The 16,914-nt window shown below is 44.6% G+C and overlaps 1 protein-coding gene across 1 annotated transcript in view; it reads right to left on the bottom strand.

Annotated features, from left to right (window-relative positions):
- LOC126248420 (kelch-like protein 5) overlaps positions 1–16,494 on the bottom strand; it is a 321,665-nt gene extending 305,171 nt beyond the window's left edge. Inside the window, exon 1 of the mRNA XM_049949385.1 lies at positions 16,373–16,494. Within this exon, the coding sequence (XP_049805342.1) occupies positions 16,373–16,397 (25 nt within the window). The 5' untranslated portion in view covers positions 16,398–16,494. The remainder of the gene's footprint in view (positions 1–16,372) is intronic.
- Positions 16,495–16,914: the final 420 nt, after the last annotated feature.

Below are 16,914 nucleotides of genomic sequence, written 5' to 3'. Positions count from 1 at the left end.
TTGAACTAGGCTGTGTAATAGGGCTACAAGAAGCTGGATGTTCCTCCTGTGATACTGTAGAAAGACTTGTGAGGAATGTTACCACTGTACACAATTGCTGGTAGGAGTGGTCACGGGAAGGTTTGGTTGCAAGGAGACAGCTCCAGATGGCCATGTGACACTACCAAAAGGGAAGACTGCCTCAGTGCCAATGATGGCCGTGTGATGGTTAAGAGGCAGCCAGATGAGTGTCAGCAACCAAGCTGTATGCAGACTAGAACACTGGACCTACACCTGGAGTTATGATCTGTGATGCAATATCTTATGACAGTGGAACACCTTCTCAGTAATCCCATGCACCCTGACTGCAAATATGTATGTCAGTCTGGTGATTCGATCTGCTGTGCTACCATTCATGAACAGCATTTCAGGGGATGTTTTTCAACAAGATAATGTTCACCCACATACAGCTGTTGTAATCCAACACACTCTACAGGGTATCAAGATGTTGACTTGGCCTGCTCAGCACCAGATCTGTCTCCAGTTGAGCACATATGGATCATGATCAGACAACTCCAGCATCATCCACAACCAGCATTAACCATTCCTATATTGACCGACCAAGTGCAACAAACATGGAACTCCACCCACACACTGACATCCAGCACCTGTATGACACAATGCATGCACATTTGCATGCCTGCATTCAACATTCTGGCGGTTACTCTGGTTATTTATGTACAAGCACTTCACAACTGCAATGGCTTTTCTCCCACTGATATTAACCTGTTAACTTGCAACTTAGAATAATGAATTCCTGAAATTTCATTACTCAATATCAATTATTTCTGTATGTTGAGATTTTTTCCCCCCATCAGGGTAAATGTCATGAAACTGTTCCACAGCCAAACTAAGGAACTATTTGGGATTTTGGGCCACAGCAAGATATCACTGGCAAATGCCAAAATTTTCTTAAAATTTTCTCCAGCCAGTGCTAAGCAAAGTTAAACCAGGCCAGAATGCTGTGTAGCAATCAGAATGACAAAAAAGGCAGAAAGTCAATACTGCAAATAATATGGCACATCCTGGAAACGGTTGCTTTATCTTGTTCAAGCAATAAGTCTCAATTGTTATTTCAGCAACATGACATCACAGAGGAAGAACCATAAAGTCACTGTGACAGTACAGAACAATGTTGCAAGAACAAGTAAAGTTTCCATAAGAACACCAATCAGGCCACTGACATGGCACAGAAGCACCAAGCTGAAGCCCTAATTGCCACTGTTCAGACAATGCCAACTTGAGGCTGACCCTGTGACACGCTGCCTGGTCTACCAAACTTGGTTGCTGTGAGCTGGCAACATCTCATCAACTGATGCGATGCCTTCGGTATTTCTTCCAGCTTGCTCAGAGCTGAACTGATTATTTTTGCGCACTGTCAACCTGTCACTGTATCGGGCAGGCACACTAAAGACTGCTGCCCCTGACTTGCATCTGCACTACCATCTGCATCAAATGCAGAGCTGCTAGAGTTTACTCGGGCACACCCCTTCAATGTCCACAAGATTGCCCTAGTAAAAAGCAGACTATAATTTGTGGTTGACACCACTGTAAAAACTGCACTTGCCACTTACTATCCTACATGACATAGTATTATTATACGAGGTGCCGCTATTAAGATAACGGCCTCAAGAATCTGCTGAAGTGCACAAGTCAGTGCGTTCTACTCTGGATGCTGTGTTCACAGCCTCCCATATTGCTGTCGTGGAGAAGATGATTCAATTGTAACAATGAACTCTAATAAATATATTTCTTGCTAATGTTAAGTCATTAGCACACAGTGTGTCAACTAGCCTTCAACACACACTCCATGCTTCGCTTTCCTGCAACTGTCACAGTCTCAGTCCAGGCCCTTTTAGAAAACTAATAATATATACGGAATGTAAGTTGTAATGTTACACTGATATGTAGCATGCCCTGAGGTTAAGGTTAGGTTGGGCGGTGACATGTCTGGTTGAGATTTAGCAAGCAATGGTGTCAAACTGATGTTTTGTTTAGACCAAGGTCTAGATTGGGCTGAAAGTTGAAAGTTGACAGTTTGGTAGTGAGCTAGTGATGCCAATAAATGTGCTGCTATGAGAAAAAACTATAAATCTTATTATGGCAAATATTTTACACGTATTGGATTTTCAAGGATGTAGGGCTTGAACAAAGGACCTTTGCCTTTTTGTGGGCAAGTGCTCTAGCAACTGAGCTCTTTAAACAGCACTCATGATCTGTCTTCGCAGATTCACTTCTGCCAGTACCTCTCTCCTACCTTCCGATCTTCACACAAGTGCTCCTGCTTACTTAGCGGGGCTATCACTCATAGAAGGAACAATATTGCAGAGGAATGGCTTAGCTACAGTCTATGAGATTGTTTTGAAAACAAATTTTTACTCCGCGGCAGTGTGTGTACTGATCAGAAACTTCCTGGCTGATAAAAACTGTGCCAGACCAGGGCTCAAACTTACGTATCTTGTTTCTCATGGGTAACTGTTCTACTAACTGAGCTATCCAAGTACGACTCGTGACCTGCCATCACAGCTTACTCAGCAAAATCCTCCTTTCCAGGACTGCTAGTCCCATAAGGTATGCAGGAGAACTTCCATGAAGTTTGGAAAGTAGGACAACGGTACTGACAGAAGTAAAGCTGTAGGGGCAATTTGTGTGTCCAACTGGTTGGTTGGTTGGTTTGTGGGATTAAAGGGACCAGACTGCGATGGTCATCGTTCCCTTTTTCCAAAAAATTAAAACTGCCCAAAGAGAATAAAAAACGAATAACAGGAAAGACGTCAGACGAGACAGGACGAGAAAGACTGCAACAGAGATCAGACAAAGCAAATTAAAACACACAGAGTGTGACGGTGGTTGGCCGACCAGAGAGAAAAAAAGAGGAAAAGCCAACCACCAAGAACACATTAAAAACCCAGTTTAAAATCAGAAGCTAAAAGCCAGAATCAACACTAAAAAACATAAACACTCAGATTACTCTATAAAAACCCCCTGCCCGAATAAAACGCAAAGCTAAGTCCACCATGGCAGAGTCATCTAGTAAAAGGGCAGGGAGCGTATCAGGCAGCGCAAATGTCTGCCTGAGCACAGTTAAAAGCGGACAAGTTAATAAAATGTGCACCACCGTCAAAACCGCCCCACAGCGACAGAGAGGCGGGTCCTCACGACGCAATAAATAACTGTGAGACAGTCGGGTGTGGCCAATGCGGAGCCGACAAAGAACAACTGAATCTCTGCGAGTGGCTCACATGGATGACTGCCACACACGTGTCGTCGCCTTGAGAGAACGGAGTTTGTTTGGCGTGGGCAGATTGCGCCATTCAGTGTCCCAAAGCGAGAGAACTTCGCGGCGGAAGACTGCCCGCAAATCAGTCTCCGGGAGACCAATGTCCAGGATTGGTTCACTGGTGGCCAGTTTGGCCAGGCGGTCAACACGTTCATTGCCCGGGATACCGACGTGACCGGGGGTCCACACAAAGACCACAGAGCGGCCGCAACGCACAAGAGTATGCAGGGACTCATGGATAGCCATCACCAGACGAGAACGAGGAAAACACTGGTCGAGAGCTCGTAAACCGCTCAGGGAATCACTACAGATAACGAAGGACTCACCTGAGCAGGAGCGGATATACTCTAGGGCACGAAAGATGGCGACCAGCTCAGCAGTGTAAACGCTGCAGCCATCCGGCAAGGAATGTTGTTCGGAATGGCCCCTAGAGTTAGCGCATACCCGACACGACCAGCAACCATTGAACCATCAGTGTAAACAATTCCAGAGCCCTGATACGTGGCCAGGATGGAATAAAAGCGGCGGCAGAAGGCCTCTGTAGGGACTGAGTCCTTCGAGCCCTGTGCCAAGTCGAACCGAAGGCAAGGGCGAGGAACACACCACGGGGGTGTACGCAGAGGTGCCCGGAAAGGAGGTGGAACAGGGAAAAACCCAAGCCTGGAGAGAAGCTCCTTGACGCGTACAGCGATCGGACAACCCGACCGGGGCCGACGGTCTGGCAGATGGACGACTGACTGCGGGAACAGGACACGGTAATTTGGATGCCCGGGCAAGCTAAAAACATGGGCAGCATAAGCAGCCAGTAATTGTTGGCGTCGTAACCGCAGTGAAGGGACACCTGCCTCCACTAGTATGCTGTCCACAGGGCTGGTGCGGAAAGCACCAGTGGCAAGGCGTATCCCGCTATGGAGGATTGGGTCCAGCACCCGCAACGCAGATGGGGAAGCTGAGCCATAAGCCAGGCTCCCATAATCCAGACGAGACTGGATTAACGCCTTGTAGAGCCGGAACAGGGTAGATCAGTTGGCGCCCCAGCGGGTGTGGCTCAAACATCGCAGAGCATAGAGATGCCGCCAACACGCCTGTTTGAGCTGCCGGATATGAGGCAGCCAAGTCAACCGGGCATCGAAAACCACCCCCAAAAACCTGTGTGATTCCACCACGGCAAGGAGTTCGCCGTTAAGAGAAAGCTGGGGCTCCGGGTGGACAGTACGTCGCCGGCAGAAATGCATAACGCAGGTCTTGGCTGCCGGAAACTGGAACCCATGAGCTACAGCCCAAGACTGCGCCTTGCGGATAGCGCCCTGTAGCTGACGTTCAACAGCTGCAATGCCAGTAGAGCTGTAGTAAAGGCAGAAGTCGTCAGCATACAGGGAAGCGGAGACAGAATTTACCACGGCCGCAGCGAGCCCGTTAATGGCTATTAAAATCAGGCAGACACTTAAAACAGAACCCTGTGGCACACCGTTCTCCTGGACATGGGAGGAACTATACGAGGCCGTGACTTGCACGCGGAAGGTACGATACGACAGAAAATTGCGGATAAAAATCGGCAGAGGACTCCGAAGACCCCATCCATGAAGCGTAGAAAGGATGTAATGACGCCATGTCGTATCGTACGCCTTCCGCATGTCGAAAAAGACAGCGACCAGATGATGACGGCGGGCAAAGGCAGTACAGATGGCTGACTCCAGGCTCACCAGATAATCGGTGGCGGAGCGGCCTTTACGGAACCCACCCTGAGACGGAGCCAGAAGGCCCCGAGACTCCAGTACCCATTTCAAGCGCCGGCTCACCATCCGTTCAAGCAACTTGCAAAGAACGTTGGTGAGGCTAATGGGACGGTAGCTGTCCACCTCCAGAGGGTTCTTTCCAGGTTTCAAAACGGGGATGACAATGCTTTCCCGCCACTGCGACGGAAACTCCCCCTTGAACCAAGGACGGTTGTAAAGATCGAGGAGGCGCCGCTGGCAGTCCACTGAAAGGTGTTTCAGCAGCTGACAGTGGATGCCATCTAGCGCAGGAGTGGTATCAGGGCAAGCGGCTAGGGCACTGTGAAATTCCCACTCACTGAATGGAGCATTGTACGATTCTGGGTGGTGAGTGCAAATCGAAAGGCTCCGACATTCCATCCGCTCTTTAATGGAGCGGAAGGCCAGCGGGTAATTGGAAGAAGCGGAACTAAGAGTAAAATGCTCTGCCAAGCTGTTGGCAATTTCGCCAGAGTCTGTACAAACTGCTCCATTCAGTGAGAGCGCAGGGACGCTGACAGGGGTCCGATAGCCATAGAGGTGTCGGATCTTGGCCCAGACCTGCGATGGAGAGACATGGAGGCCAATGGTGGACACATACCGCTCCCAGCACTCCTGCTTGCTTTGGCGGATAAGGCGGCGGGCCCGCGCACGCAGCCGTTTGAAGGTGATGAGGAGTTCAATGCAGGGATGTCGCTTGTGACGCTGTAGTGCCCGCCGGCGATCTTTAATCGCTGCAGCGATCTCAGGCGACCACCAAGGCACAGTCCGCCGCCGAGGGGACCCACAGGAACGGGGAATGGCTGATTCGGCGGCAGTAACGATGCCGGTGGTGACCGATTGAACCACCGCATCAATGTCATCATTAGAGAGAGGCTCAAGAGCGGCAGTGGAGGAGAACAAGTCCCAGTCAGCCTTATTCATAGCCCATCTGCTAGGGCGCCCAGAAGAGTGACGCTGTGGTAGTGACAGAAAGATCGGAAAGTGGTCACTACCACACAGGTTGTCATGCACACTCCATTGGACAGACGGTAAGAGGCTAGGGCTACAGATTGAAAGGTCAATGGCGGAGTATGTGCCATGCGCCACACTGAAGTGTGTGAAGGCACCATCATTTAAAATCGAGAGATCGAGCTGCGACAATAAATGCTCAACGGTGGCGCCTCGACCTGTTGCCACTGACCCACCCCACAGAGGGTTATGGGCATTGAAGTCGCCCAATAGCAAGAAAGGTGGCGGCAATTGGGCTATCAGCGCAGCCAGGACATGCTGCGAGACATCACCATCCGGTGGAAGGTAAAGACTGCAGACAGTAACAGCCTGTGGCGTCCACACCCGAACAGCGACAGCCTCTAAAGGTGTTTGGAGAGGGACAGACTCGCTGTGCAGAGTGTGAAGGACATAGAGGCAGACGCCACCAGACACCCTTTCATATGCTGCCCGGTTCTTATAACAACCCCGATAGCCACGGAGGGCGGGGTTCGCATTGCTGGAAACCAAGTTTCCTGAAGAGCAATGCAGAAGAAAGGGTGAAGGTTGATAAGTTGGCAGAGCTCAGCTAGATGGTGGAAGAAACCGCTGCAGTTCCACTGGAGGATGGTGTTGTCCATGGCTGGGAAAGGCGTGACGGGACTGGGAAGGCAGATTACGCTGCTGGGTCACCTGCTGCCTCCGATGGAGCACCCGTGCAAGTGCTATCCATTGCGTCTGAGGGATCGGTGAGATCGAGGTCCTCAGCGGACGCAAGGATCTCCACCTCATCCTCAGACGCAGAGCTTTTAGGTAGCGGTGGAGTAGGTGCCACCGCAGGTGTCTTGGACTTACGGGTCTTCAGAGTCATTTTCTCTCACTGTTCCTTTGGTTGCCGTTGTTGAGAGGGCTTATCGGAGTCAGTCTCTGGGACCGAAGAGGATCGCGAAGCCCGTCGACCAGCAACCTGTGGCTTCTTCAGCCACTGGTTGGTGTCTGCTGTGCCGCTGGTAGGAACATGGGAAGGGAGTGACCCAAGGGATCCCTTCCGAGCGAGAGAAGCCGAAGAAGACTTACGCTTCTCCGGCTTAGAAGTGGGGACTGGTGTCCCCGGTGGTTTAGTGGGTGCTGCTCCCGAGGTAGATGGTGTGGGAGCAACAGCGAGAGAAGGGGCCCCCCATCGTCAAGGGGGCAGGTGAGGTCCTCTGACTCTGAGAGCTGACTGTGTATCTTACAGCTGAAGGAGCTGGAGCAGGAGTGACAGTGGAGGCATAAGATGACATCATGCGCACGGGATGTAGCCGTTCAAATTTCCGCTTAGCCTCAGGGTAAGTCAGTCAGTCCAGGGTCTTATATTCCATGATTTTGCGTTCTTTCTGTAAGAAACTGCAGACCGGCGAGCAAGGGGAATGAGGCTCTCCACAGTTGACACAGATGGGAGGCGGAGCACATGGAGTATCGGGATGAGATGGGCGTCCACAATCTCGACATGTGAGGCTATAAGTACAGAGAGAGGACATGTGACCGAACTTCCAGCACTTAAAGCACCGCATCGGGGGAGGGATATAGGGTTTGACGTCACACCGGTAGACCATCACCTTGACCTTCTCTGGTAAGGTATCACCTTCGAAGGCCAAGATGAAGGCACCGGTAGCTACCTGATTGTCCCTCGGACCCCGATGAACACGCCGGACGAAGTGTACACCTCGGCGCTCTAAATCGGCGCGCAGCTCGTCATCAGACTGCAAAAGGAGGTCCCTATGGAAAATAACACCCTGGACCATATTTAAACTCTTATGTGGGGTGATGGTAACGTGAACATCCCCCAACTTGTCACAAGCAAGTAACCTGCGTGACTGGGCAGAGGATGCCGTTTTTATCAAAACTGACCCAGAGCGCATTTTGGACAAGACCTCCACCTCCCCAAACTTGTCCTCTAAATGCTCTACAAAGAACTGAGGCTTCACGGATAGAAACGAGTCACCATCAGCTCTGGTACAGACAAGATACCTGGGCGAATAGACGTCACTGTCATTCATTGCCTTTCGTTCCTCCCATGGAGTGGCCAGGGATGGGAACGATTTGGGGTCATAAACGTTAGCTTTAAAATGAGCCCTCGAACGCTTAGAGACTGCTGGTGGCTGGCCGCCAGCGAGAGATGATGTACCACGCTTCATTGCGGGTCATCCGCCCTGATGCCACCTACTCCGACCAAGGGCCCTCCCCACGGGCGCCACCCAGCCGCAGCAATAGCCACCTGGCAGGATGGCCATTGCCGGGAGTCCTGATGCCCCAGGGAGATGGGCATCTACTCCTTGGCATACGTGGGGAGTTAACGGCGCAGGCATCAGTAGAGCGATCCCTGTGTTGTCAGGGGGCTACAACCAACAGAGTACATGGCGGCCCCACCACAACGGACTGGCTACCGTGCTGGATGTTAGGTGCAAAAACGCCCAAGGTCGTCGTCGCAGTTAAAAGCAACACTGCAGAGTGCAGGATGGTAATCGCACCCAGGGACTTATCCTAGCCCAAGAGATGGAAAACGAGCGGGACACCATTGCAACGACGAAAAAGCCGGCTAAAGGTCTCAATACACGACGGATACAGTGCACCATGTAAGGCGCCCTTCCCCAATTGGCTCGCTCTTCGGAATAATTTAGAAAGATGGAGGTCAAACCCGAGAGGGGACCATCACATAAGGCCGAAACATTTGAGACTCCTTTTAGTTGCGTCTTACGACATGCAGGAATACCGCGGGCCTATTCTAACCCCCGAACCAGCAGGGGGGGGGGGGGGGTGTCCAACTTTTACAGCTTAGTTGGTACAGCACTAGCCCACAAAAGTCAAAGATCCTACGTTCAAGTTATGGTCTGGCACACAGTTTTAATCTGCCAGAAAGTTTCAAATCATTGCAGATTCCGCTGCAAACTAAAAATTCATTCTGATAACTGTTATTCTTGTTCTACTGTTCAGGAGGCAGCAGGCTGCCATCAGAGAAATACTACATTACTGGGCAGCTGGCGCAAGTTGTTGCCACCTAATTTTTTAGTTGCTGTCAGTCTTTTCTTTTTTTCCTGACAGTCAACGTAATTACCTGCACATCATAACAGTTGACAAACATTTTATGTCATCTAGTGCGCATACACAAGAAATGATACCAACCATCTTTTTGTCAAGGCAAAGGAACAGCACTCACTGTAAAGAAGGAAATGCAAACAATCTAAACTGCATTAAAATCTAGGACTTTTCCACCTAAAGGAAATACTTGGTATTTCTCATTTGGCTATAGAGACAGCCCATGTAAGTTTCCCCCTCTCCACTTAACGGGGGTAGGATGTCAAACGGGCCGACTTGGAGCAGGAGAGGCACCACTGAACATTTTAATTTCCACTGTCTGTACTTTCACAAATAAATTCACAAAACTTTATCAGCATGACCAGGAAGGATTCAGAATTCACACTCTTAGCAGTGGAAGTTTGAAAACATGATTTTTTTTTTTTGAACAAGTGAAATTTCTTCATTTTTTCCACTTACTAATGGCAGCATTTGTTGCTGTAGGTACACTTTTCTTCATAAGTACGAGAGATTCTCCGATGAATTTTGCACAGCATACAAACCATACTTAAAGGTGTACGAAACTCTAGAATTTTCCAAACCTACTAATAACTGTGGTAAAAATTGAGGTAATTAAGTATAAAATTTGTGTTTTTTCTAAACATGAAATTTAAAATAAAACAAGTCATTCGTTTTTTCATAAATTAAATAAATTCTAGAGTTTCATACACCTGTGAGTATGGTATATATGCTGTGCAAAATTCATCGAAGAATCTCTCTAACTTATGAAGAAAAGTGTACCTATAGCAACAAATGCAGCCATTAGTAAGTGAAAAAATGATGAAATTTCGCACGTAAAAAAATTTATTTTGTTATGTTTTCGAACTTCCACTGCAATGGGTGTGAATCCTGAATCCTTCCTGGTGATGCTGACAAAGTTTGATGAATTTATTTGTAAACGTATAGACACTGGAAATTAAAATGTTCAGTGATGCCTCTCCTGCTCCAAGTCGGCCAGTTTCACGTCCTACCCCCCTTAAGTTCCTTTACTATGTACCCGTTCAAATTGAAAACATGTTCAATATGAAGAAAAGTTCATCATTCTAGAATAGGGCCTTTTTTGGCATAGTCCATATCAATACAGGCAGGCTAGGAAGAAACCTTATCTTCATGGTCTCAAATGTTATTAAATGTAGCATATGACAAAATGAAGGACTAAGTAAGGAACACTATGTTTTTGTTTTCTCCAAAAAATTTCTTCTCCGAGATACAGCCCTCCAAAGATGACATTGTGTATACCATTTTGAAGATGTGAATTTTGGAAAAAATTTTAAAATGCTGTATCTGGAACAGTTCTAGATATTTTGTTGTTTTTTTATTTGAAAGATAATTGCTTTATGATTACAAAGAAATCCTCCATTTGGACTTATCTGTCAAAGTTCTTTTACTATAGCATTCTGAACCTCTTTTATAATTTATGGAAAAAAGTTTCTTTAAAAATGCCAATCCGTAAAATTGATTTTTTTCTGTTGGTTAGTACCATATAGTTCTACATTCCCTGAAAAGGAAAGCTTCCACTTTAAGGAAGAACAGGTTATATAAACAATTGAAATTTTTGTTATACATTAAACCTGTTTTATTACATCATCACATAAAAGGCTCATAAAAATCAAACCCTAGCCTTATTTAACATAATTTTAGTTTTGAAAGATGAGTGAGAAACTCATTTTTCAAGCATTTTAAATAGTTCCAAAATGTATGTAAAAGGTACAAAGACTTAAAGGTATCAATTTATACAACTTATGTCCACTCTGTTTTGTACAGAAATTAGCCAGTCAATCAACTAAAAATGTGCTCCACTGCTTCAGTATCTTCCTTTGATATAGCGTGATGCCTACCTGTCGCACCAATAGGGACTGGAGCACTTACAATCTTCAAAAACACTGTGAACAGGAAGGAAGCACTGATGGCGTTGTTGCTGTCCTTCAGATGGAAACCCATATCCTGTACCTGGTCCATGTGGTAGCACAAAGTTCACTACAATTTTGTTTAACTCGTACCTGGTGTCTATAATATCTACAATCCACCAGACACACACACACACACACACACACACACACACACACACACACACACACACCTTCTCAAGTTGTGCATCTGAGTATTATCCTGTTGTTTCTGAGGCGCTGATTGAACGAATGAAATTTCTTCTTTCTTGCTCTTTAAAGTGCGTGCAATGTGAGTTGGCCCATACTTTGAGTTCAAAAATATGTCTTCCGAATTCCTTTCACAGGAGTAGTTTGTTTGGACCATTCTTTTTTCTGCTCACAAAATTCTTCGATTTCCTCTTTAGACAAAAGAATGAGGGCTGTGTATATGTAAGATTTCACAACTCTCGTAAAATCCTCAGCATTCTGAATCACAGCTGTATTTGGTCTGGAAAGATCATGTTTTGTAGCATGGTGCTTCAGCAGGCCTCTTACACCATCACAAAGCTCCTTCCCGTGACCAGTTGCACTGTATACCCAGTCAGTTGGCATAACCGACTTACTCAATTCAAACAGCTGGTAACAATGTTTAAAATGACTAGGAGCACCATCAGAAATAGCGATGATCTTCTCTGCTCGAGTTTGCAGTTTAATTTTTCACATTGCTAGCAAAGCATGTGCTGAGGCATGTGCTGAGTCGTGTCCTGTGTCATCACTTATAACTGCAACACTTGTGGTCTTTTTTTGAAAATATGTCACTCCTGTAAAAATTGAAACGTGGTCAGTACTCCCATGATACCTTTGTACTTCTTGAGGGAGAATTACAGACCAGTTCTCAGGAAAATCACAGAGAAGTACTACACATAGTTCTTCAACGTGGTTGTTCTGCAATTTCTTCAGATGCTGGTGTGTTACTCCTTTCATTGACCATTTGCTACGTTCATCAATGAAACTGTCAAATATGCAGTTTCTGCAGAGTTATCTGCTATGTCTTCCAGGCCAAGTGTCTGTAAAGACAGTCCTCCCTTTCCAGGGCAGTCACCACATTCTTGAAACAGACAAGTCTCTCACTTTACGTCACATACTACTAATGACTTCACATGCCCAACCAAGAGTCATGTCACGTGCTCCAGTAAGTTCTTCAAAGTTACCACACACAGTCCAAAATTTGCACAGTACACACAGACAGACATTTCTAAGTGGGTGTGAAACTACCCACTTAGGTCATAGTGCATAAAATTTTGATCTTTCAATATGTGAAGTTGTATAGTTTATTTCATAAATTGCACTAGCTTCTTTAATACTGCAAGTCATGTACCTCTCCACTTTCACAACTTTTTGAGCTTCAACTGTTACAGTTATAGTGTCTTTTGTTGGCACTCTGGTGAGAAGAGTCTCATTTATCTTCAGATAAAATGACTGCACTGTTTGAACTTGAGCTGCTGCTACAGGATGACCATAATAGGGATTTGGTCTTCCAAAGACTCCTTTTCCAGACATCACATTTCTTGATTTGTCTACCATGCACTATGATGCTGATGGAATGTGGTTCAAAATTGTTTTCTTCGATAATGTCTCCAGAATAACAGTTAAAACCTGCACCTTTTCACTGTAGGATGCAGACTATTCAACAGCTGAATTGATATTTGTGAAAAATTCCTGGCAAGAGTGCTTTGGTTCATTTTCTTGAGAAGATGGAATTACTACTTTGAAGAGTGTGGTCAGGATTGCTGTAGTGTATTCAGCCATAGCTTTAGTAATTTCTCTGCACTTTGATACATAGAGCTTATGACTCGACTTCACTGACCACGGTTTCTTAACAGGACTAACACCTAGCTCTGTAGCTGACTGATTCAGGGTATTTAATTCTTCCTCTACTGATGCAAAATCTGCATTGTCTGCACCATGGGAGGCTTCACATTGTTCAGATACTATCATTGTTGTTATTCTGTCAAAACAATTAGAACACAAAAAACTGTCACTGGAAATGGCTTCACTCTGAAACAGGGTCTTCAAACTGAACAAAGTCTTTTTTTTTTTTTTTTTTTTTTTTTTGTCTGTCTTCTAAATCACTCTTTTATGGATATGCAAATACTTGGCAAACTTCACTCTCCTGTGGCCCCAGTCAGAAGGCATTTCAAACAGTCCTTTTCACAAAATACACTGCAACTGTGTCAATTGGCAAATTCCTCACGAAAACACAGAACTTACTGGATGGTCTCAGATTTCTTAAATGCCTCTTCAGTACACAAATTAGCACTGAACAACTACAATACAGAAACCTGCAATGGACAACTATGACAAAGAAACTGACAAGAAACTACAACAAAGTAAGAAATAACTGCAACAATGAAAGTGGAAAGAAATAACTGCAACAAAGAACGTAATAAGAAATAACTACAAAAAGGAAAATAGAATTAAAATTGTAACAAAGAAATTAGTACGAAACAACTTCAGTGAAGACACATTACCCATGAAAGTTATTTATTTTTTATGAAACTTTGAAAGTGGAAGCTCTCCTGTACAAAGAATATAGTACTACATGGTACTAATCCACAGAAAAATATCTAACTTTTCGGGATTGCTGTAAATTATAAAAGAAATCCGAAAGGCGACAGTAAAAGAACTCCGACAGATATGTCCAAACAGAGGATACCATTGTAGTCATAAAGCAATTATCTCTCAAATAAAAAAAACTTAGAAAATATCTAAATATCTAGAACTGTTACATAGACACAGCATTTTAAAAAAAATTCCGAAATTCGCATCTTCAAAATGGTGTTCGCAGTGTTATCTTTGGAGGCCTGTATCTCAGGGCAGGAATTTTTTGGAGAAAAAAAGGGTCGACAGAAGCGTCAAATCCCACGCGTCTGCTTTGACCCGTGACGTAAGGGTGTTGTCGTGTGTGACGTCATGACGGCACTCAGGTTTCACAAAAAGCCTAATGACACTAACGGGACAAGCGCAGGAAATAGGAGGTTTTTGGGCAGGGGCAAATTAAATATAAACAAATTTAGACACCCACCTACATACAAAGCGACGAAAAAAACCAACATCACAAAACTCCCCAAATACCACTAAACACGGGCGTACCCAGCGAGGGGTGCGGGGTGGGGGGGCAACAGCCCCTCACCAGAAGATATTTGTAGTTTTTTACTAGATTACTGTTTTATTTAATAAGAAATGCTGCATGTTTTCTCACATTGTACAAGTGCATTCTTGTATTTAAAATGTTTATTAAAAGCAGTTTTTCACTGGTTTACTGCTTTATTTAATACAAAGTGCTGTATGTTGTCTCGATTCCTTATTTCCTGAGACTAGTATGACCTGCCCCCCCCTCCCCCCCAGTTCAGATCCTGGGTATGCCCTTGCCACTAAACACAATATCATCTGGACCCTGTCACTTCTTTTGACCTATATAGCTCAACAGCAGCTCCCAATCCCATAAATTAGGACCTAACACTTCCCTTGACCTATATAGCTCAAAAACATCTCCTGATACCAATACCAAGAGTCACAGCCACACATTCGGATTGAACACTTCCTTTGACCTGTTATCCTTACGACATCTCCACATACAGCCGTCCATGGCCCGAGACGCCGGAACTTTAAGTACCTCATTTCTTCACGACTTCATCCAAAAATCCGAATAGTTGAAGAAGTTTTATTAGAGACAACGCACTGTCCCTCATCATAGCCGACAACCGAAAACTGTTGACCCTGTCAGTCATATCCATACCTACCAAAGACATAAAAAAAGCAATTTACCAAAATTCACACATGACGCCACACTCGCAAACTAAACCAAAAACATCACCTAACACACCACCAGAGAGCACCACCGATCACATCAAAACGACACCTACAAACACGACACTCTTACAAACTAAATTCCACGCCATCGTTACGTCACACACCACAACAGTCATGAGTGGGATCAGACGCTTGTAAATGTTACCTATCTTGCAAGTGATACTTATTCTAGCGTTATGAAGAAGCTTACTTCAAACCTTACATTTATCTCACCACACCAACAGACCAATGATATCATGAGCACGGGGAAGATAAATATCAACAAATAAAAAGGATGACATCACTAACAACATGAAAATGTTAGCAGAACAGACAATCAGCTAACAGGATCTCCACAGAGGATTAAGGAGTTTTGGATTAGGATGTTCTTGTTATTAATGCCTTGAAACACAAACATTTGAAAAAAGAAGACCACAGTGGAAAGTAGAAGTCTTCACCAAGAGCTTAAGGTAACTATAGAATATGCATTACGTAGGTAAAAAAATTGTCATCACACATTCATTGGCTCACGAATCTACAAGCAAAATGTCATCTTGAACTGAACCTACACGTCAAGGAACCCTTAAGATCAGTCTATCACCACATCCAGCATAAAAAAAAGAAACTGCAAACCAGAATGGCACAACTTTTAGTAAAATTGCCAACTCCACTAGATACAGTATACAATACAATCTAAAGCTGCTACCCACAATAACTAAATGACATGTTGTAAACCAACAATATAACATGTCCCACTTTGAAAAATACATCAATGTCTTGAACCATACACCAGACGCGTTGTTTCAGTGTCAACATCTGCAGGTACAACATGGTTGCAGCAAAGCAAGTTATTTTACACAAAGAATCGTATACCAGCAATTCAGAGGTGCACTTGGAAACCATATTTATGTGTATGTACCTTTTATAGGTTTTTCTTATACCTTACTACTTCATGCAATCACACTACGCTAAGATTTAAATTGTCGTGTAAGGTTTCAGATATACGTATTCATAAATACCAATCAAAAACAGAAAGCCAGTAATGAAACAACTCACACACCAACTACATTTTAATGACGCTAACGGAAAAATCAGACTATATAGTCGAGGCACAATAAATTTTATTAAATGCAATATAAGTACACGAAAATATCCAGTACAGAATAAAATCCATATTCTGATTCTCCTAACACTAATGCATACTTCAGGGCACGAACTAAGGAGTTTTACGTCCATTCTTAAGATTATAGTTCAGGCAATGATACTTCAAAAGATCGTATGTATCTGAGCCCCACAAGTACTCAATGCATATTTTTATAGGCAACTTACGTAATAAACATATATACTACTATCTGAATAACGCTGTAGTAACTAAAACAAATAAAGTGTTCTTGGTGTCAACGACATGCTCACTGAGATGTCAAAAAACGAATAATATACAAAATCGACCACATACTTAAAAGATCGAAAAATGTAAATTCAAACAATTATCTTACTGTATGGAACGTAAATGCGTGGCATTTTGCTCCGGTAAATTTCAATTTCTGCAACTTCTCTTCTCACAACACACCGCGAAACAAAGAAGTATCTAGTATGGACGCTTCATACAGATTCAAATTATTGCCGGCTGCGTGCATATATCTCTGGAACCGCAATCAAGCTTTTTCATAATAATAACTAGGGTGTGGAATATAAATATAGAATGATACATGTCCAACATTATCATAAATGCATTCATACATTTCCCAGTACCAAAATATTGTCCATGAGTTCTATCTATAACTATTGTTAAGATAAGGCCCGTCCACACGCAAAGATCTGTCTGCGCAAATGTCTGCGCACATAAAATCTGCGCAGACAGATCGTTGCGTGAGGACAGAACTTTGCACCAATCTGAGGTGTGTGCAAACCTGGAAGTTGGAGTTGGAGGTTTGAGCGAAACCTCTCAAATCTGTGGATTCAAACCACATCTGCGCAGACAAGTTGGAGCGTGTAGACAGGAGATCGCCGCAAATCTGGCGCGAAACAGCTGTTTGTT

The sequence above is a fragment of the Schistocerca nitens genome, chromosome 3 (assembly GCF_023898315.1).
Source record: "Schistocerca nitens isolate TAMUIC-IGC-003100 chromosome 3, iqSchNite1.1, whole genome shotgun sequence".
Classification (NCBI taxonomy): Eukaryota; Metazoa; Arthropoda; class Insecta; order Orthoptera; family Acrididae; genus Schistocerca; species Schistocerca nitens.
This window is presented reverse-complemented; position numbering and strand designations above follow the sequence as displayed.